A 19,845-nucleotide genomic window follows, 5' to 3' on the forward strand; every position below is an offset into this window, starting at 1 on the left:
AGAACACTGGTGGAGAAACTGAGTGCATGACCCTACCTCTCCTGAATACCTGTCTGGGGTGGGAATAAAGGGCTCACGAGGATGACTGGGCTGGGTTGGAGAGGCAGATGGAGCAGGAGAATGAGCAGGTGGATCCTGAGGAGGGATAGGGGCCGCCAATGAAGATAGCTGAGTTGAGACCTGATTCAGACGGTGGTTAAGCAGAGTCATACTGGAGGCCAGGTGGAGCAGCTTGTCCATAATTTCCTTTAGAGCGTTCTCATGGTGTCCCACACATGTTCCTTGGGTTGTGAGGACTTGTCTTAACCTCTCAAGCTCTGCGGGGTCCATACCTGGCCAGATTATTCTGTTAGGTTCTTTTAAGAACAGGACCTCAAAGCAGAGACAAACACACTGATGAGAGGGAACAAAAGGTTCTTTTAATCAACTAACACCAGAAACAAACGCAGGCTGTGGAGGCAGGGAGCTGGCTGACAGAAAGAGATCTTCGGCAGAAGAATCCAGGTAACTCTGACGAACAGCATGCAGAGGTAGAGCGTAGAATAATCTGGCAGCAAGCAGGAGTGAAGGCCAGGCTTATAAAGTGGAGTGAATAGGCTGATAGAACTCAGGTGTGCCTCAGCTGCCAACAGGAGGAGCCAGCCAGACCCCCTGCCACCCACAGGCTCTGCAAAAGGAACAGAAATAGAAAGGGAAACAGAGAGAGCACAACAGAAAACATCCTACGCCAAACCATAACACAGAGCTCACATACAAAATGATGTTTGTAGAAGATTTTAACATTTCAAAATTCAAGTTTCAAGGTTTCAAAACTTTTTTGCAAACATGCACACGGCAGTTTTCAGATCTCATATTACAAGGTTTCAAAAGTTTTTTGAACAATGCCGTGCAACAAGAGGTTTGAATCTCTGAAAATGTGAGGCTGAAACTCTCTAATATGCATGTTGCACTTTTGAAAAATAAAAAAAAATATTTTTCAATTAATTACAAAATTATGAGATTCAAATTTTTTTGCAGAGTTTCAAAATACTTGTCAAGGTTTCAAAACTTATTTTCAGACTTGCAAAACTTTATTTCAGGTTTTAAATTTTCAAAGACTTTCAAGGTTGTAAAACGTTTTCTTTTGGTTTCAGATAATGGCAGGATTCTAATCCCATAATGACAGGATTCTAATCCCACAGAGAAAAGAAGATCTTGAAATTGCAGCCTCTCGTGTAGTAAATGACGTGAGATCATTATAAATAAAGAGCAGTAGGGGACGACAATGCTCCAGTCGCTAACAGGCAGCAGGTCTCCATTAAATACAAGAAGAAGAAAACAATGACAACATCCTGTCTCTGGATACGAAAAATGTTTTTTCCGTTTCTGCCTCTTCGCGATTTTTGTATTTTGTTACGCCAAGTAGAGAAAGAAAATCAAAATGTCTTTTAAATTTCTGGAACCCCCTTCAGACCCTCAAAAAAGTAGTATGCCTTGTATTTCAATTTTAATTTTTGTATTTTAAAACGAAAATCAAATAACAACTCGTTTTTATTTTTCAATATCAAGACAAAATCCAAATACCAAAAGATACATAACAGACGAACTCAAACGCAGCATCTACAGTCAGCCTCAGGTTTATAAAAAGGCTGCTTTCATCAGCTGTATATAAACGTAAGTTTTCATTTATTAACTAAATACACCACCATCCAGATGGCAATTCAGTGTGTCACTGCCGTCACGTCAACAACCCCGCTCAAACGCAGGTTTACATCACTCTTTACGGTAAAGCGTGTGTAAACTCTCCATGGTGCATTCGAGTTTCATTAAACAATTTTATTTGGATTTTTTTGCGGAATTTTTAAAATGTGGCAATGCATGTCTAATATGTGTCAGTTTGGCACCTACTTATTAAAATGCTCCAGTTTATTCACAGCAATATGATTTTTTAAATAAAATGATAGCTAGATGGGTAGATCGACAAACGTAAGTCAGAAAAAATACTTATATACATTAATACCGTTTTAAGAAACCTTCGTCGCCTTTTAATCAAATATTATAGAGTTTACGAGGTGCCTATGAATGCATGCAACGACGTCCTTGTCCGCTAACACAAGCTTTACCGTATAGAGGGATGTAAACGTACAACCGATCTGTAAGTGGCGATAGCGCGACTGCACGTTTCAGGAATGTAGATGGCGTCACCGCGGTACTGTGTCCAATGTACGTTTCTGTAGCAGCAAATGTTCCTTCTTGGGTGAGAAACATTCTGGCGACAAAGTGACCATCGACTGACTCTGAGGGAGGTAAGATAAGCACATTTGCTTTATTTTCCACAACGTAAAAATAACATTCCTGGGTTTAACTGTTAGCTTGTTGTTGTACCACCGGGCTAACTTTGCCTGTTGTCTTTCAGGCTAGAGTGGTAGCGGGGTCTGAGCGGCTGCTTGCCACTACTTTGCTCTACTATCAGGTAGGATATGGTGTGGGAGCCCGGTCGTGGTTCCCTGGTGGATTCTACATGAGGCCGTGTTCTCACTATTTATGCTTAATTGTCGAAAAATGCTTCTAACCATAGTCAATTCTGGTGTACACCAACAGAACACTGGCAAGAAGGCCGTAAATATGTATGTTTAAGCTCGACTCAGGTCCTGCATTACTGAGAATTTATACTGGCAATCGTTTGAATTATTATCATGCTGTATGTGGTTGTACGTTGTCAAAAAGCTTTTACTTTCTTGACCTTTTCCTGTGCTGACAAAGTAACGTTTGTTTTGTGTCGTCTTTGTCTCAGTACAAGTTACAATCATGGTGAACCAGGTTCAGCGAGGGGACGGTAGTTTGCAGTCATGCAAGAGTGACTCCAGTGGAGCCAGCAACAGCGGCGGGGAGAGCTCCAAGGAGAGTTCCCGGTGTTCCACGCCGGTACTGGACGCAGACCGGTCGGACAGGCTGCGTGACAAGATGCAAAGGAGGATGGATTCTGGTGACCACTGGTTCTCACTGGAATTCTTTCCTCCCCGCACAGCCAGTGGAGCTGTTAATCTGATCTCAAGGCATGTACAATCAAACTAGACCATACTGGACCATATCGTAAATGACATGTAGTTTAAACCAAATTAAGTCATATAAAGGTTGGTCACAGGATTCAGAGTAGTTAAAAACTGTAGTTTGTCATTTAAAAATAACTAGGTCTCAGGAATTCAGGAATTCTATACAATTGTTACCAAACAACAGCTGCACTGTTCCTTTTCAACATATAACTTTTTCTTTAGATTTGACCGTATGGGCTCTGGAGGGCCCCTGTTCATTGACATTACCTGGCATCCAGCTGGGGACCCCGGCTCAGACAAGGAAACCTCATCAATGATGATTGCCAGCACAGCGGTCAACTATTGTGGCCTGGAGAGCATCCTCCACCTGACCTGCTGCAACCAAACCAAAGAGAAGATTACTGGTTACCTAGGCAAGGCAAAGCACCTGGGCCTCAAGAACATAATGGCACTAAGGGGAGGTAAGACAGATAACATTTGTTTATATTGATAATAACACGAGTGGTAGCAACATGTAGTGCACTCCTTTGTGATTCTGAGTGGTTGGAACGATTGTGAAAAAAATAAGTACATATATGCTCCATAGGTTTTCCACATGCCTGTCCAGTGAGTGAAGCTTTAAGTGCTGTTTTAATTTCACTTCGTCACTGATTAATTGTATCATAACAGCGCATATGAGGGAGACATGTACCTGATAAGATAAGATAAGATGTCCCTTATTGTCCCACAAATATCTGTGGATATGATGATGATGATTTTCTGCTGTTTTCAGATGACAATTTTTAAGATAAGATGAGACTTTATTGATCCCTGAGGGGAAATTTGGTCATTACAGCAACACGAACAAGACAATGCAAACAGTTTGGAAAAGGTATATAAAAAAAGTTAAGATTATATTTAAAAAAATAAAGAAATGTAAGGTTTTATTTACAGTACATAAAATATACAGTGGTGTAGAAAGGATTATATACAACTGAGGTATTGCACAGGTTAAGAGTAAGTAAAATGGTGGTTTATTAGTGGTGACCTAAGCATTTAGGTGGTTCTGCCATAGAGGAAGAGTCACAGCAGCAGGAAGGATACGCTGCTGTTGTAGACTCTGACTGCTGTCAGGACAAAGGACCTTTGGTAGCATTCCTTCCTACGCTGAGGGTGCAGCACTCTGTAACTGAAGGAGCAACTTGGCACGGTGCTCTATATGAGCACGGTGTCATATAGAGGTCGAATGGGGTTGTTCAGGATGCCTGATAGCTTAGCCAGCTGCCCCCTCTCACCACCACCTCCACTGAGTCCAGAGGACAGCCCAGGACAGTGGAGGTGGTGGGTGAGAGGTGGATGCTGAGCAGTTCAGTCATGTTGTGTATCTGCAAAATGTTGCTTAACAAACACAACTCATTGCAGTTCTGTCTATGAATTCTTATTCTCTGCATTTCCAGAAAAGACCCAGCCAACTATCAGCAGGATAGTCCTCCCTTACAAGCCGGGTCCTGCTCAAGGTTTCTTCCTGTTAAAAGGGAGTTTCTCCTTTCCACTGTCTGCTTGCTCGGAGGTTCAGGCTCTGGGTTTCTGTAAAGCACCTAGAGACAACTTTGATTGTATAAGGTGCAATATAAATAAAATTGAATTTAATTGAAAATAAATTGAATTGAATTAAAGTGCAAAGAAAGCAGGTCGACCAGATTGACTGTGTGAACTTAAACAAAATACTAAAACCTACAGTGTTCCCAAAACACAAGTTATAAAGTGCGGTTAATTGTGCAAAACATATAAGATAAGGTGCATAGTGGAAAAATGTCCTCAGATTTTACGCCAGATGTGACTCAGGCACAGACTGTCGCTGGGATTGTCACCCCTGAACACCTAGAGATGTGTTGTAGGGTCGAATGGCCACAGGGACAAACGAGTTCTTGAGTCTGTTTGTGGAGGATTGATTGTGTTGAATGCTGAACTGAAGTCTGATGGGACGATGGTTGTGGTTTTGAAGCACATGGAAACGATGGCACTGCTCAGGGAGATGTCAAAGATGTCAGTGAAGACATCTGCTAGCTGTGCTGTGCATTCTCTGAGCACTCTGCCAGGAGTGTTGTCATCATTGTCCCAGACAGGTGGTGTTGTTCTGTAGTTAGTGATGGCCTGGGTACCCTGCCACATGCACCAAGTGTGGCTAGTGTCCTGGAAGTGGCTGTGGATTTTGTGGTCGTACATGCTGTTTGCCACTCTGATGACCTGGGACAGTTTGGCCCTTGCTGTTCTAAGGGCTGTCCTGTAGCTATGTCTGAAGGCTGAGACTCTGATCTTAAGTAGCACACGCACCTATGGCTTCTGGTTGGGGCGTGTGGTGATGAACTTGGAGACCGTCACGTCATCAATGTGTTTGGTGATGTAACTGGTCACTGAACATCAGTGTTTCCCCTACAATTGTTTTGGGGGGGCCGCAGCAGGGATGGGGACAGTGGCATAGCCAGAAATTTTTAATCAAGCAGGCCTTTACAAAATAGAGTGGGCCTATGAATACAGTCCAGTTTTGTTCTGTTTCTCAGCTCAGTGTTTAGCTCACATCCACGCTCTGCCCCTCTTCTATCTCCTTTTCTCCCTCCACTCTGAGTGCAGCTCAGCTCATATTTGCAAACAGCTTTATTGGCCTCTTTAGGGTAATGTTTAGGCTAGAAGCCAGTCAGCCTAATATTACGTTTAATAAAAGTGATATTTGAAACATTTGGTGTTGTTATTACTGGTCATTTTATTTAGCCACAAACAGGCATTATGTAGGCTGTTACTAGGCTACTTTTGACATGGAGATATTTGGATTGTTTCACTCTTAAAAGAGGGATAAATAGTCAAACGCGCATTTTGATGGGCAATTTCCGGAGGCTAAAGTTGCTTCTCTATGGGACATATGGGACATATATATGGGACATGGGATAGCCTACCTAAAATAGGGATTGCAAACCGGTAGGCCAAAGTCAACTAAATCTCATACATACAGTGGTATGAAAAAGTTTGGGCACCCCTGATCATTTTCAGGATTTTCCTTTATATATCATTGGTTGTTCGGATCAGCAATTTCAGTTAAATATATCATATAGCAGACAAACACAGTGATATTTCAGAAGTGAAATGAAGTTTATAGGATTAACAGAAAGTGTGCAATAATTACTTAACCAACATTAGGCAGGTGCATAAATTTGGGCACCACAACAGAAAAATTACATCAATATTTCGTAGATCCTCCTTTTGCAGAAATAACATCCTCTAAACGCTTCCTATAGCTTCCAATGAGGGTCTGGAGTCTGGTTGAAGGTATTTTTGACCATTCTTCTTTACAAAAAATCTCCTGTTCAGTCAGGTTTGATGGTTTCCGAGCATGGACAGCCCGCTTTAAATCACACCACAGATTTTCAATAATGTTCAGGTCTGGGGACTGAGATGGCCATTCCAGAACGTTGTAGTTGTTCCTCTGCATGAATGCCTTTGTAGAGTTTGAGCAGTGTTTGGGGTCGTTGTCTTGTTGAAGTATCCAGCCCCGGCGCAACTTCAACTTTGTCACTGATTCTTGAACATTGTTGGCAAGAATCTGCTGATACTGACTGGAATCCATGCGACCTTCAACTTTTACAAGATTGCCAGTACCTGCACTGGCCACACAGCCCCACAGCATGATGGAACCACCACCAAATTTTACTGTGGGTAGCAAGTGTTTGTCTTGGAATGCTGTGTTCTTCTTCCGCCATGCATACCGCCCCTTGTTATGTCCAAATAACTCAATTTTACATTCATCAGTCCACAGCACCTTATTCCAAAAGGAAGCTGGCTTGTCCAAATGTGCTTTAGCATACCTCAAGCGACTCTGTTTGTGGCATGTGCGTAGAAAAGGCTTCCGCCGCATTACTCTCCCATACAGCATCTCCTTGTGCAAAGTGCGCTGAATAGTTGAACGATGCACAGTGACACCATCTGCAGCAAGATCATGTTGTAGGTCTTTGGAGCTGGTCTGTGGGTTGAGTTTGACCGTTCTCACCATTCCTCGCCTCTGCTTATCAGAGATTTTTCTTGGCCTGCCACTCCGGGCCTTAACTAGGACTGTGTCTGTGGTCTTCCATTTCCTCACTATGTTCCTCACAGTGGAAACTGACAGCTTAAATCTCTGAGCCAGCTTTTTGTATCCTTGCCCTAAACCATGATGTTGGACAATCTTTGTTTTCAGGTCATTTGAGAGTTGTTTTGAGGCTCCCATGTTGCCACTCCTCAGAGAAGATGCAAAAGGGAGAACAACTTGCTACTGGCCACCTGAAATACCCTTTCTCATGATCGGATTCACCTGTGTATGTAGGTCAAGGGTCAATGAGCTTACCAAACAAACTTTGTGTTCCAATAATTAGTGCTAAAGGTACTCAAATCAATAAAACAACAAGGGTGCCCAAATTTATGCACCTGCCTAATGTTGTTTAAGTAATTGTTGCACACTTTCTGTTAATCCTATAAACTTCATTTCACTTCTGAAATATCACTGTGTTTGTCTGCTATATGATATATTTAACTGAAATTGCTGATCCGAACAACCAATGATTTATAAAGGAAAATCCTGAAAATGATCAGGGGTGCCCAAACTTTTTCATACCACTGTAATTAAATTACCAGTAGGCTAAATGAAGTAGCCATGTAAATTCACCTACCGAAGTGTAATGACTTGATTAATCCGTGCACAACTGCCCTCACAAGTTGTGAAGTTTTGCATTTGAACTGCAAGGCTGCAAAGATAACTTTTACAGAAGTGCTAAACCAAGATGGCGCTGGTGAGGTCGGCTGCTGCCGTACCCGCTCCCGAGATTTGTTTGTATATTGTCATTTTTAGCGTTATTTTTAACTTCCCGTAGTAGGTCGTAACACATACGACAGACAGACCCTACTTAACCTTGGAGCACAGTACTCAAACTGTGCTCCTATCAACTTAATCCCGGCATCCTACTCGCCAATGTCCAGTCACTGGAAAACAAACTTGATGAATTCAGGGCCAGAATAAAGTTCCAGAGGGATATACGGGACTGTAACGTCATCTGCCTCACTGAGACATGGCTGACCCCCCTGACTCCAGACCATGCTGTTCAACCAGTGGAGTTCTTCTCAGTTCACTGCAGGGACAGGACAGGCAAGTCTGGTAAATACATCCCATGTCAGGCGAACACGGACAGTGCTCTCACCGAGCTACATGAGGCTATATCCACCTATCAAGCTAACCAGCCTGATGCAGCCCTCATCGTGGCCGGGGACTTTAACCGTGCTAACCTGAGGAAGGTGATACCGGAGTTTAAACACATCGACTGCCCCACCAGAGGAGAGAGGACTCTGGACCACTGTTACTCTTCTTTCAGGGACTATGCACTACCCACCTGCACTAGATGTAAATACTGCACATTTTCACATTTTTACTTTTATTATTTTTATAAGGTTTCTATTTTCTAATATTTAATTTTACTCATTCTATTTTACTTACCTATTTTTTGGTAGCAGGGACAAAAAGAATTTCACTGCACATTGTACCGTGTATGATTGTGTGTGTGACAAATAAACCTGTCTTGTATCTTGTAGGGGTTCTTGTGTCTTTAAAATTGCCTATGCTTACTCCTTAGTCCATTAATCCTGCGAGCAAGCTTCCTGTCAACAATATGGCACCAAGCCAGATTTGATGCGCATGGTGCTTGATTGGCAGGTAGCTGTGACACATTAGCCAGGGCTTTGTAGTCATATATCTCCATAAATTGATGTCAACATTTTTATATATAATGTATTATATATTTTGAATATGCCAGGTTATATTTGCATGATGATATGATATGGCCTACAAGTTTTTTAATTGTTATTGTTATTGTTATTATAACAGAATGAACGAAATGAACAAGATCCTGTTTGGCACGTTTGACAAGTGGTCTGTATGCAGGGATTAGCATAACAGAGGTGTGGTCTGAGGTGGGGGCGGGGAGCAGCATGTTTGGGTAAACAAGGTCGAGCACGTTCACCCCTCTTGTTGGAAAGTCCACATGCTGGTGAAACTTAGGGAGAACTGATTTGACATTTGTGCTGTGAAATAACCAGAAAAGAATGTTTTATTGATTTTGCTGCTTTGTTTGTTCTGCCACTCTCTGTCTTTGTGTTTGTCCCTCTTGATCATTGATCAACTGCTGCACAAGAGTGGCCAACATTGAATTGCATGTTTACAAACAGCACCCAAAATATTGTACTTTTTATGGCTTCAAAACTTTCCCTTGTCACAGTGAGAGTACTTACACAAACACTGGGTGGAAGCTGTTATAGCTTCAAAGCTGTCTATGTATTTAGAATGCGATATCATTAAATCCCCTATTGGTGTAATAGTCAGGTGCCCTAATACTTTTGTCTATATAGTGCATATCTCAATAACGCCTGAGTGGAATCTCATTGCACCTGTCGCAAATGGCCATTTTTGGACTCAAGGTTGAACTGATTAGAATTTGGTAGTTAAAGATAATGTTGGGCCAGTGTGAGGTCACACCAGATCAGACCACTTTTCAGAAGCCACTCCCATTGAGGTCATAAATGAATGTAGTTGCATCACTGTCCATAAGGACAGCTGTGACACATCATGTTTTTGTTTTTCACAGGAACCTGGTGAACTTTCTCTCATCCAAAATTTAACATCAAAATAACTTGAAAAAGATAACAGAAGCTACTTTTCAAGTATGAATGGGTATATTGCAAGTCATTGTTCCTGCAAGTATTTCACAATAAAAGCCTTGTTAAGAAATTGAGGATTTCTGTCCACGGAGTTGCTGAAAGGCCTTTAATTTGAAATGGATACACAAAGATTAGTATTATATTGTGTTGCACAGTATAATGCAAAAACTTTAAAGGGGAAAATGAAAGCAGTAACTACGTAGGAAATGTAATTAGGTATAATTATTGTGATCTCTCCACAGACCCAGTGGGAGCAGACTGGGAGGAAGAGGAGGGAGGCTTCAACTATGCCATTGACCTTGTTAAACATATCCGATCAGAGTTTGATAATTACTTTGACATCTGTGTTGCTGGTATGTTTTTTTCCTGCACATCTGTAACAGTCAGTTTAAGTGGAACTTCTTTTGAAGTATGAGTCGTTATACTAAATATGTTTGTGTGCCCAGGATACCCCACAGGCCACCCTGAGGCAGAAAGCTATGAGGACGATCTCAGGCACCTGAAGGAGAAGGTGGATGCTGGAGCAGACTTTGTCATTACTCAACTGTTCTTCAGGGCAGACACTTTCCTTAAGTTTCTGGATGACTGCAGGGCAATTGGTATCACATGTCCCATCCTACCAGGAATTTTCCCCATTCAGGTAACTTCTGCTTATAGGTATGGAATACTGTTCTTATTAAGGAAGCTAAGGGTTCAGTTGTTAACTATCTATATTTTTGACCAGTCTTCAGCATGTAGCATGTAGATCAGTAAGTTATTTGCACACAGACACACACCTCTAACTGTTTTCCTAGCTAGCAGTCTGAGGTAAAAATGTACTTAACATAACTCAGCTTGAGAACATTTCCTCCAGAAATGCAACAAATCTAATGTAAATTGTATAAATCAGTTGAGTAGTTGTGCTAGCACTATGCTGTACCACATAAATAATGAGCACCAAGCTTCCATATCTGAGAGTGTCTTGCAGCCAAAGACCTCATTGCTTCTAACAGTAGAGAGAACTGTCACTCATGCTGGTCCAAGGCACAGAGATTGTACAATACCGCTGCAACAAAGCCTGCATTTCTTTTAACCTGAACAAAACCACAGTAGTGCCCCGGTGTGGGAATTTTAGATAGCAGGCTGGCATTCTGCAAAGACAAATGTGGTGTGTATAACAAACAGCATGGGCATCTGCTGTCGTATTTTATCTACTTGTAAAGTAGCTCTTTCTAAACAATGTACTAACGATCGTTTACTTTTCCTATTATATGACAGTTGATCTTGTCCTGTGCTCAGACCTTATGTTGTCTCCGCAATTTGTAGACGTGGCAGTTTGCTTTTCTTCTTCTTTAAGTTAATTCTTAACTGCACTGCATCATGCACCTAAGACAGCTAAGCGTCACACCCCTTTCAGTGAATTTACAAAAAGGCCAAAATAATTTGTCATCTACAGCATTTCAAAAAGTTTTCATGTTTCTCTGAACTCAGTGAGTCTGGTTATCTTGCAGTTATTATTTCATTAGTGAAATCGGTTGAAACAAAGTGCATGTTCACAAAAATCTGGTGCTTTTCATGGCAGGTAAAAGTGCTCAGAACCCATAATTGGAAATCAGACAGCGTGTTTTGTGAGTATGAGAAATCTCCCTTCAATTAATAATGCTGGAGAAAGCTAGGGACTTGAAGCTAGAGCTGAAACACATCTGTTTGCTTCTAGTGCTGTGCATTATTGAAAGTGTTAAAAGTGATATACTTACCTGTGAGATGGTTATTTTCTTTTTTGGGGGCGGGAGGGCGATCAGTCGGTCAACCATTACAATCTAAAGACTTTCAGTTTGAGTACTGTTAAAAGGTTGTGGTTACATGCAGCCCAGGCCACCTCTGAATGTCACCAGAGTGCTTGGATCTCAGTGCGTCTTGAGTGCATTAATACCCATATACTTAAAGTTGTCCACTTGTGATTGGCTCACCCAACATGTACGTATGTCAGGTATAAGCAGGACATTTGTTTTAGTTGTTCTCAAGTGCTACTTTGGATAAGTTTTAATGGACTTTTCAGGGTTTGATATATGTTGACTGGTGAATAAGAGGAAACCATACTCTCAAATATCAAGAAACAGATTTTTGGCCAACACCACAGGATTTCACTTGTGCATGAGTAACCTGAAAGTTTGTGGTAAGACATCTGCTCTGCTTGAGTCTATTATTAAAAATATTTCAAACTGACCACTCACCAGGCTAAACTTATATATTAATCCTTACAACTCTAGGGTTACCAGTCTCTGCGTCAGCTTGTCAAGCTATCAAAGCTCGAAGTACCAGAGGAGATCACCAAAGTCATCGAGCCGATCAAAGACAATGATGCTGCTATCCGTAACTATGGAATCCAACATGCGGTGGAGATGTGCCGTGTGCTGCTGGATAGTGGCAAGGTACCAGGCCTCCATTTCTATACACTGAATCGAGAAGTTGCCACCATGGAGGTGCTCCGACAGCTGGGCCTGTGGATTGAAGATCCCAGGTCAGTAATCCCTCTGTCTGCTTAATATTCTGTAAAATAAGTTTCTGTCAGTCAGTAATGTTCTGTTCATATCTCTGTCAGATGTTCTAGTAGTGGATAGAAATAAAGAAGGGAAAAGCAACGTTCTGTTTACATGCTAAATGAAAAGAGACTTTTTAAAATGTCTGAAACCTGGATATGAACCAATAGTACTGTATGTGATTTGCATACCACTTATGGGAGAAATATAACAGTATGCAAACACCGTGGTAGTGACAATAGCAACAGTTTCTTCTTCTTTGGATAATGCAGACTAATGTTGCCATGATCTATTGCTGTTCTCTTTTTAGTCAGCTTTTTATAGTTTTTACTTTATTATAGTCAAAGTTATTCAGGTTGAGTGAAGTGCACAGAGTAAAAACAATTTTCCCAGCTGCTCCCAGGTCTATCAGTTACTTCCTCCTTTAAAGCAATGCCTGTGTTGCAATATACACTATATAGCTTAAAGTATTCACTCACCCATCCAAATAATTGAATTTAGGTGTTCCAATAATTTCCATGGCCAACAGTGTATAAAATCGAGCACCTAGGCATGCAGATTGCTTCAAACATTTGTGAAAGAATGGATGTATTTAGAATGCAAGGTCATCAAAGTTTCTGTTGGTGTAACAGTCAGCCCCAATACTTTTGTCTATGTAGTGTATGTTGCTTTAGATCCTGAATGTTATATATGATTGGTTGTCTGTTACAAATCCTGCCTCTGACATGCACAAACTCATATTGGTGGGTTTTTCCAGGATCATAAGTGTTAGGATCTCAGACACAGCCTGAGCTGATTCAGTCTGTTTTGTGGACCAGTCTCTTCATATTTTGATATTTCACAGTGCGCATGCGTCGATACTACTACTACTACTGTTTTTTATTAAACAGTTTCCCCTCGGGGATAAATAAAGGAATTCTTATTCTGATTTTGTCAGTTTGTGACCTTCTAAAAGAGAGTTTTTCCTTGCTGCTGTTGACAAGTACTTGCCCACATGGGAATGTTGGGTTTGTCTTTATTAAAAACTAAATTAAAGAGCATGGTCTAGACCTGTTCTGTAAAGTGTCATGAGTAAATTGAATTGAAACTGAAAAAAAGAATTGAATTGAAATTGTTATTTGTTTGTGAGTCAAAATAGAGTTTCAGAGTTTGTTTATTTTGCCAGACGACCTCTTCCCTGGGCAGTGAGTGCCCATCCCAAACGGAAGGTAGAAGATGTTCGACCCATCTTCTGGGCATCTAGGCCCAAGAGCTACATCTACAGAACCCAGGACTGGGACGAGTTCCCCAACGGCAGATGGTGAGCTCAGTTACACATGAAAAGATTTTGTATGACAAAACTTGATGCCAATACCCTGATTAATACACTTTATTTAGTGAATAAATGTTCTATTATTGTCAACAATTTTGTTTGATTATTTTGGATTAATATAGAAATTAATTTGAATCTGTCCACTGTCAAACAACTTAACGTGCTGATATCTTCAGGGGAAACTCTTCATCTCCAGCTTTTGGTGAGTTAAACGACTACTACCTGTTCTACTTGAAGAGCAAGTCATCCAAAGACGCACTGCTACAAATGTGGGGTGAGGAGCTGATGAATGAAGAGAGCGTCTTTGAGGTCTTCACCTGCTACATCACAGCCCAGCCAAACTGCAGTGGACAGAAGGTAGACAACAGTGAATGCTACTTCTACAACACTGATGACTTGTAACTTTCCTTACATGAAACAGTTGACAGTATGTAAGAGCCTGTTTTCTCGTTTTTGTGTTCCTGCAATGATGTAATGCACATTTTGAACACTGGGTGGCATTTGCGGGTAAAGGGCAACGGAAGTATTTATAAACCAGAAGGTTAGGAGGGGCTACAGGTATTGTTGCCTGGGGAAGCATAAAGTTTTTTGACTGTGGTCATGGCGGAAAAGGAGTAAAATGCAGTATGTGTTAAACTGAACGTTATTGTTGTAAATAAAAGAAGCAAGAAATCACGGTGATTGGAAATCACTTGTAGCCATTTCGTGTCTGATATGTAAAGGAAAGCCAGTGGCGCGCGTCAGTTATACGCTGGCCCGGCAACAGCAATCGGCTTATAGGAAAGCCTTTACACAGTATATGTTTTTACTTGTGGGGTTCTTCTGTGTCCTTATAACTGGAAGAAGGAAAAGGAAAATTTCACACCTCAGAACCTTTACAAAAGTCATGTTTAAGACACTTTATAGAATCAGCCTGATGTCAAGTTGATGATCTCATTGATCTGATGTGTTGTTAGCAGTTGATCTCACTTCTTGATGTAAAAGTGTGTTCCAAGTGAGTCTGTTCTTCAGGTGTGCTTAAACTAATCTAGACATTATGTTGTTATTTCTCATCCAGCTAACTTGTTTCATGGAACAATTTAATTTGCTAATCTGTGATCAGCACTGTGACTGGTTAACCAGATTCAACTTGAAATTGTCTCAAACACTTTTTTGGTAAGCAGTCTTACATTTTTGTTACATTTACAGTCTCAACATTTTTGGACAAAGCCAGGCTAGCTGTTTTCTCTTGCTTCCAGTCTTTATGCTAAGCTAGGCTGACAACATCCTGACTAAGCTCTGTTGTAAACACTCAGACATGAGACTAGTCTCATCTCACTCACAGCAAAAAGAGTGTTTCCCAAAGTGTGAACCCCATTCTTGTGAAGCATTAACTGTCATCAAATGTAAGACAGAATACCATGATCTTCACAGGCTAATAATCCCTCTTCTGCTAGGTGATGTGTTTGCCATGGAATGATGAGCCTCTAGCCCCAGAGACCAACCTGTTGAAAGACAAGCTTGGGAAGGTAAACAGGCGAGGAGTGCTCACCATCAATTCCCAGCCCAATATCAATGGCAAACCTTCCACAGACCCTATAGTGGGTTGGGGACCTGCAGGAGGCTACGTCTTTCAGAAGGTAGGAACCCATTTTGGTCTTGTTTTGCTTTTAGATACGTAGTTAGGAGTGGGTTGGGGGTGGGTTTTCATTGTTTTGTTTAAAATCCAACAGGCCTATCTGGAGTTCTTCACCTCCAGTGAAAACGTGACAGCTCTGCTCAAAGTACTGAAGAAGTATGAGCCCCGTGTCAACTACCATATTGTTAATGTACATGTAAGTTTGAACATAAAGCATGTGTTATTCTGTGGTTTGCATGTGAGTATATATGATCAGTATATCACAATTATATTTTGTGTGCAGGGCCATAACCTGACAAATGCCCCTGACATGCAGCCTAACGCTGTAACATGGGGGATCTTTCCTGGCAGGGAGATTGTTCAGCCTACTGTGGTTGACCCAGTCAGCTTTATGTTTTGGAAGGTAAGACAGAGACCTGCTAATGACCAAAAATTCAGGAACGTTCAGCCTTGTGCCAGTGACGTTTTTCAGGGTCCTTTTTTGGTGACATGACAGAAAATGTTTGAGAACCACTGGTCTTTAAGATGGTACTGCTACTGTATCTCAAGAAGAGAAATATTATATTTACATTTACATTTGAATACATTGTACAAACATACACTATATTGCCAAAAGTATTTGCTCATCTTCCCTTACACGCATATGATCTTAAGTGAAATGCCATTCTTAATCCATAGGGTTTAACCCTTTGCAGCTATAACAGCTTCAACTCATTTGGGATGGCTTTCCGCAAGGTTTAGGAGTGTGTGTATGGGAATTTTTGACCATTCTTCCAGAAGCGCATTTGTGAGGTCAGACGCTAATGTTGGACGAGAAGGCCTGGCTCGCAGTCTTCGCTCGCATTCATCCCAAAGGTGTGCTTTCAGGTTGAGGTCAGGACTCAGGCCAGTCGAGTTCTTTCACACCAATCTCGCTCATCCATGTCTTTATGGACCTTGCTTTGTGTACTGGTGCGCAGTCATGTTGGAACAGGAAAGGGCCATCCCCAAACTGTTCCCACAAAGTTGGGAGCATGTAATTGTCCAAAACCTCTTGGTTTGCTGAAGCATTCAGAGTTCCTTTCATTGGAACTAATGGGCCAAGCCCAGCTCCTGAAAAACAGCCCCACACTGGGGAATATATAGTAGCGTGGAGATTTCACGACTGAACTTCACAAATAGAAGCAGTCTGCATGCCTAGGTGCTTGATTTTATACACCTTTGGCCATGGAAGTGATTGGAACACCTGAAATCAATTATTTGGATGGGTGAGTGAATACTTTTGGCAATATAGTGTATCTCTCAAAGAATACACTCTCACGTTGAATTAAATAAATACAAGTATTTAATATAAGAATCTGATGTTAGATTTGAAATGTTGTAGTTGAATTTATATATCACAATTAAGCAGGTAATGTCCATACATGTTTTGGTAACTCGAGTTATTCATTATATCAGAGGTTCTAAGAGCAATACAAATTTAGTATGTTACTTTACTTTATTACAGAAAGTATTCTGTCTTGTGAGAGAAGGACATGTGGATGAAAAATGTGATTTTTTTTTTTATTTTTTTTTATTTTTTTTTAAAAGCAAGTAATAAAATGAAGGAGCACATTGAGTTAGCCTACTAGATGTTGCCCTCACCAAATGTGCCCCCCATGTTTTCCTCAGGATGAGGCCTTCGCCTTGTGGATCGAGCAATGGGCCAAACTCTATGAAGACGAGTCTCCTTCACGGATGATCATCAAATATATCCATGACAACTACTTCCTTGTAAATCTGGTGGATAATGACTTTCCTCTGGAGAACTGTCTGTGGCAGGTCATTGATGATATGTTTGAGTTGATTGATGCACCTCCAGAGCTGCTCCATGATGGAGCAGTTGCTGAATAAAATCATTTTTGGGGAAAGAAAGAACACTGTAACTATTGACATTTTATGCATTGTCTAAAAAATCTTAACACAGTGCTTGAGTAAGAAGTGTACTTCAGTGTTTTCAAAGACGTTTTTAACATTTAGGTGAATGAAATTCTGGAAAGTCTTATAAGCCATATCCAGATGTTTTTACAAAAGTTTTTTTTTTTTTTTTTTTTTTTTTTTACCTGATTAGGTGCTTCATTCTCTGTAGCACTCTAAATTACAACTAACTTCACTCATTCTTTTAAAGGTGACTTTTACCCCACTGAACACTTTTGGAATGAACCGGAACAGAGATTGCGAGCCAGACTGCATGAATGAGCACAGATTCCCACAGAAACACAAAATCTTGTGATGTGATGTCATTATAGCCCCTGTTGGTGTCATGGCCAGGTGCCCCAATACTTTTGTCTATATAGTGCCTAAGGGGAATCTCTTTCCATCTGGCGCAAATGTCCATTTGGACTCAAGGATGAGCTGATCAGAATTTGGTAGTTAAAGATAACGTTGTGCCAGCGTTGGCCCAATGCTTTTGTCTGTATAGTGTATCTTAATGAATGTCCCAACCCCATCTCATGACAATCAACAATAGTTATTGAGACGTTTCATTTAAAATATGGTTGAAAACTTACTGCCTTTTGGCAAAATAACATTTTGAATAAAAAAATGTAGTATGTGATTCCATGTCAACCTGCTGCAAACACTAGAGAAAAAGTCAGGAAATCATCGGTGTCCTAAGGATTCATACCCAGATGACCATGAATGCCCAAAATGTCACTGCAGTCCTTTCAGTAGTTGGGTTCATACTGGGTATATGTGGAAATATCATGTCCATTTCCCAGATGAAAACCTACAAGATTTCATAGTCTCACAATGTAGAAGGTGCAGTCAGGATGCTCCCTTAGCAAGGTCAGTGACGAAAAGTACTGCCACTCTGCTGCTCCATTTGTTTTTTCCATTAGGACAATCTTAAAAACAACATCTGTTGTCATGTCCATTAAAGAGTATAGTAATGAGCTGCTTTATTTGGAAAACATCATAAGATAATTCTGATTCTGACTTGAAGTGACATGTCATTGTACTTTGCCATTTTAATAGACCTTGGAGGCAGCAATTGTTTCAGCTTCAGCCATGACCTCTGGCCTTGTTTCAGATCATTCAAAAGAATTCTGTTAATCATGCCAGTATGGCTGCTGTCTTTCTGTGGATATCTAGATAAATAAACAACCATATGAATAGTATTTGGACTGATATTTGTCAGCAGCTAGAAATGAAAGGAAAAAAATGTACATTTATTGTCCATTTTCCGTTTGTAACAGCCTCACATAACTCATAACCTTTTTTTGCTATTGTAAATTTTTGTTGTAAGTTTTCTAATATTGTATCATTATAATTCCTGCTTGTCGACATTAGGTAATACAGTTTGCACTGCAGGTCATCATCATCTGGAGTCAACATATATTTTGCATACCTTTGTGTGGAGCATTGGAATAAACTTGTGTTTTAAATGTGAACAGTTAATGTATCAGTATTAAACTATGATATAGGTAAATGCGGAACAAACTACAGAGAATGAGGGACATTTTTTGGGAAAAAAACATTCTGAGAATAAATTTTAAAATTTAATCTGTTGTGGAACTGTTTGGAAAACTTATTGGAAGTGGTGGACACTAGAAATATGGACACAGTAAGAAATGCATCATGACATAAATATTGGTAAAGACTGAGTATCATTTTTTCCAAATCTAAACAGCCTAATTAGCAGCAAGTAGTGGCAAAAGTGTAGGACATACTCCCTTGAAAACAGTACAAAAACAAATATCTTTAATGTTGTAATTAATTCTTGTAAAAATATGCTTATTTTGAATTTGATGTCAGAAACATCCATTCATCTATTTTCTATACCACTTATCCATCAGAGTCATGTTGGGGCTGGAGCCTATCCCAGTTGACAAGGGCGAGAGGACTGGTCACCAGTCAATCGCAGGGCCAACACACAATCACACATTCTCACACACTCGCACAACTCCGCACAGAAGGGCCCAGACCAGGATTTGATCCTTGAACCCTCTTGCTGTGAAGCGACAGTGCTGACCACCGCACCACTGTACCACCCTGCCAGCAACATATTTCAAAGAAGTTGGGACAGGGTCAACAAAAAAAACAACTGTGGAATGTCAAAAAATGTCATACAAGTAAATAAGTTATCTAGGAGGAGTTGACAGTATCATGACTATGAAAGGGGCATCTTCAAAAGGCTCAGTCATTTACAAGCAAGGATGGGGTGAGGTTAACCACTTGTTAGAACTAGACCTGTTCTGTGCAGACAGAAAAGGAACTCTTAGCGTTAAGACTTATGGTGGCGGTTTGTGTATCTACATCAACATGGAATAGTGCAAGAACTCTGTTTTAGTCCCCACACACTCTTCTATGGCAGTGGAATTCTTAATCATAGGATGCAGGCCATTTTGTTTGCCCCAGGAATTCACTACTGTACTGTGCTCATTATCACAGTGTATATTACTCCTGGCGGTAACACAGCATTAATATGGATATAAATATTGTCTATGGATGGATGCAGAGCTGTATTGCACATTGCCGTATTGCATCAGGTCACGGTGGTGTGTGTGTTCAGTATGGTGACTGCTTGTGGAAAAAAGCTGTTCCTGAGTCTGTTTGTCCTGGTTCTTATGGACCTGTATCTCCTGCCAGAGGGCAGCAGGTCAAACAGAGGGAAGACAGGATGGGTGTAGTCACTCT

At 40.8% G+C, this 19,845-nt stretch overlaps 1 protein-coding gene across 1 annotated transcript; it reads left to right on the forward strand.

Annotated features, from left to right (window-relative positions):
* The first annotated feature begins 1,567 nt into the window (after positions 1–1,567).
* Positions 1,568–18,599, forward strand: mthfr (methylenetetrahydrofolate reductase (NAD(P)H)). Its single transcript, XM_046396966.1, has 12 exons — positions 1,568–2,452; positions 2,774–3,035; positions 3,255–3,493; positions 9,983–10,093; positions 10,187–10,380; positions 11,990–12,240; positions 13,425–13,559; positions 13,748–13,928; positions 15,008–15,190; positions 15,284–15,385; positions 15,473–15,592; positions 16,840–18,599. Exons 2-12 carry the CDS (start codon positions 2,788–2,790, stop codon positions 17,059–17,061), a joined length of 1,986 nt encoding a protein of 661 aa, XP_046252922.1. The 5' UTR covers positions 1,568–2,452; positions 2,774–2,787; the 3' UTR covers positions 17,062–18,599.
* The last annotated feature ends 1,246 nt before the right edge of the window (positions 18,600–19,845 follow it).

This window comes from Scatophagus argus, chromosome 8 (genome assembly GCF_020382885.2).
Source record: "Scatophagus argus isolate fScaArg1 chromosome 8, fScaArg1.pri, whole genome shotgun sequence".
NCBI classification, from domain to species: Eukaryota; Metazoa; Chordata; class Actinopteri; family Scatophagidae; genus Scatophagus; species Scatophagus argus.

Bases quoted from the DNA above. Each gene is read 5' to 3' on its own strand.
- mthfr (XM_046396966.1), top strand. From the start codon at position 2,788: ATGGTGAACCAGGTTCAGCGAGGGGACGGTAGTTTGCAGTCATGCAAG. The intron at 3,036-3,254 runs GCATGTACAATC...CTTTTTCTTTAG, and splicing joins GCTGTTAATCTGATCTCAAG to ATTTGACCGTATGGGCTCTG. The intron at 13,929-15,007 runs GTAGACAACAGT...CTCTTCTGCTAG, and splicing joins CAAACTGCAGTGGACAGAAG to GTGATGTGTTTGCCATGGAA.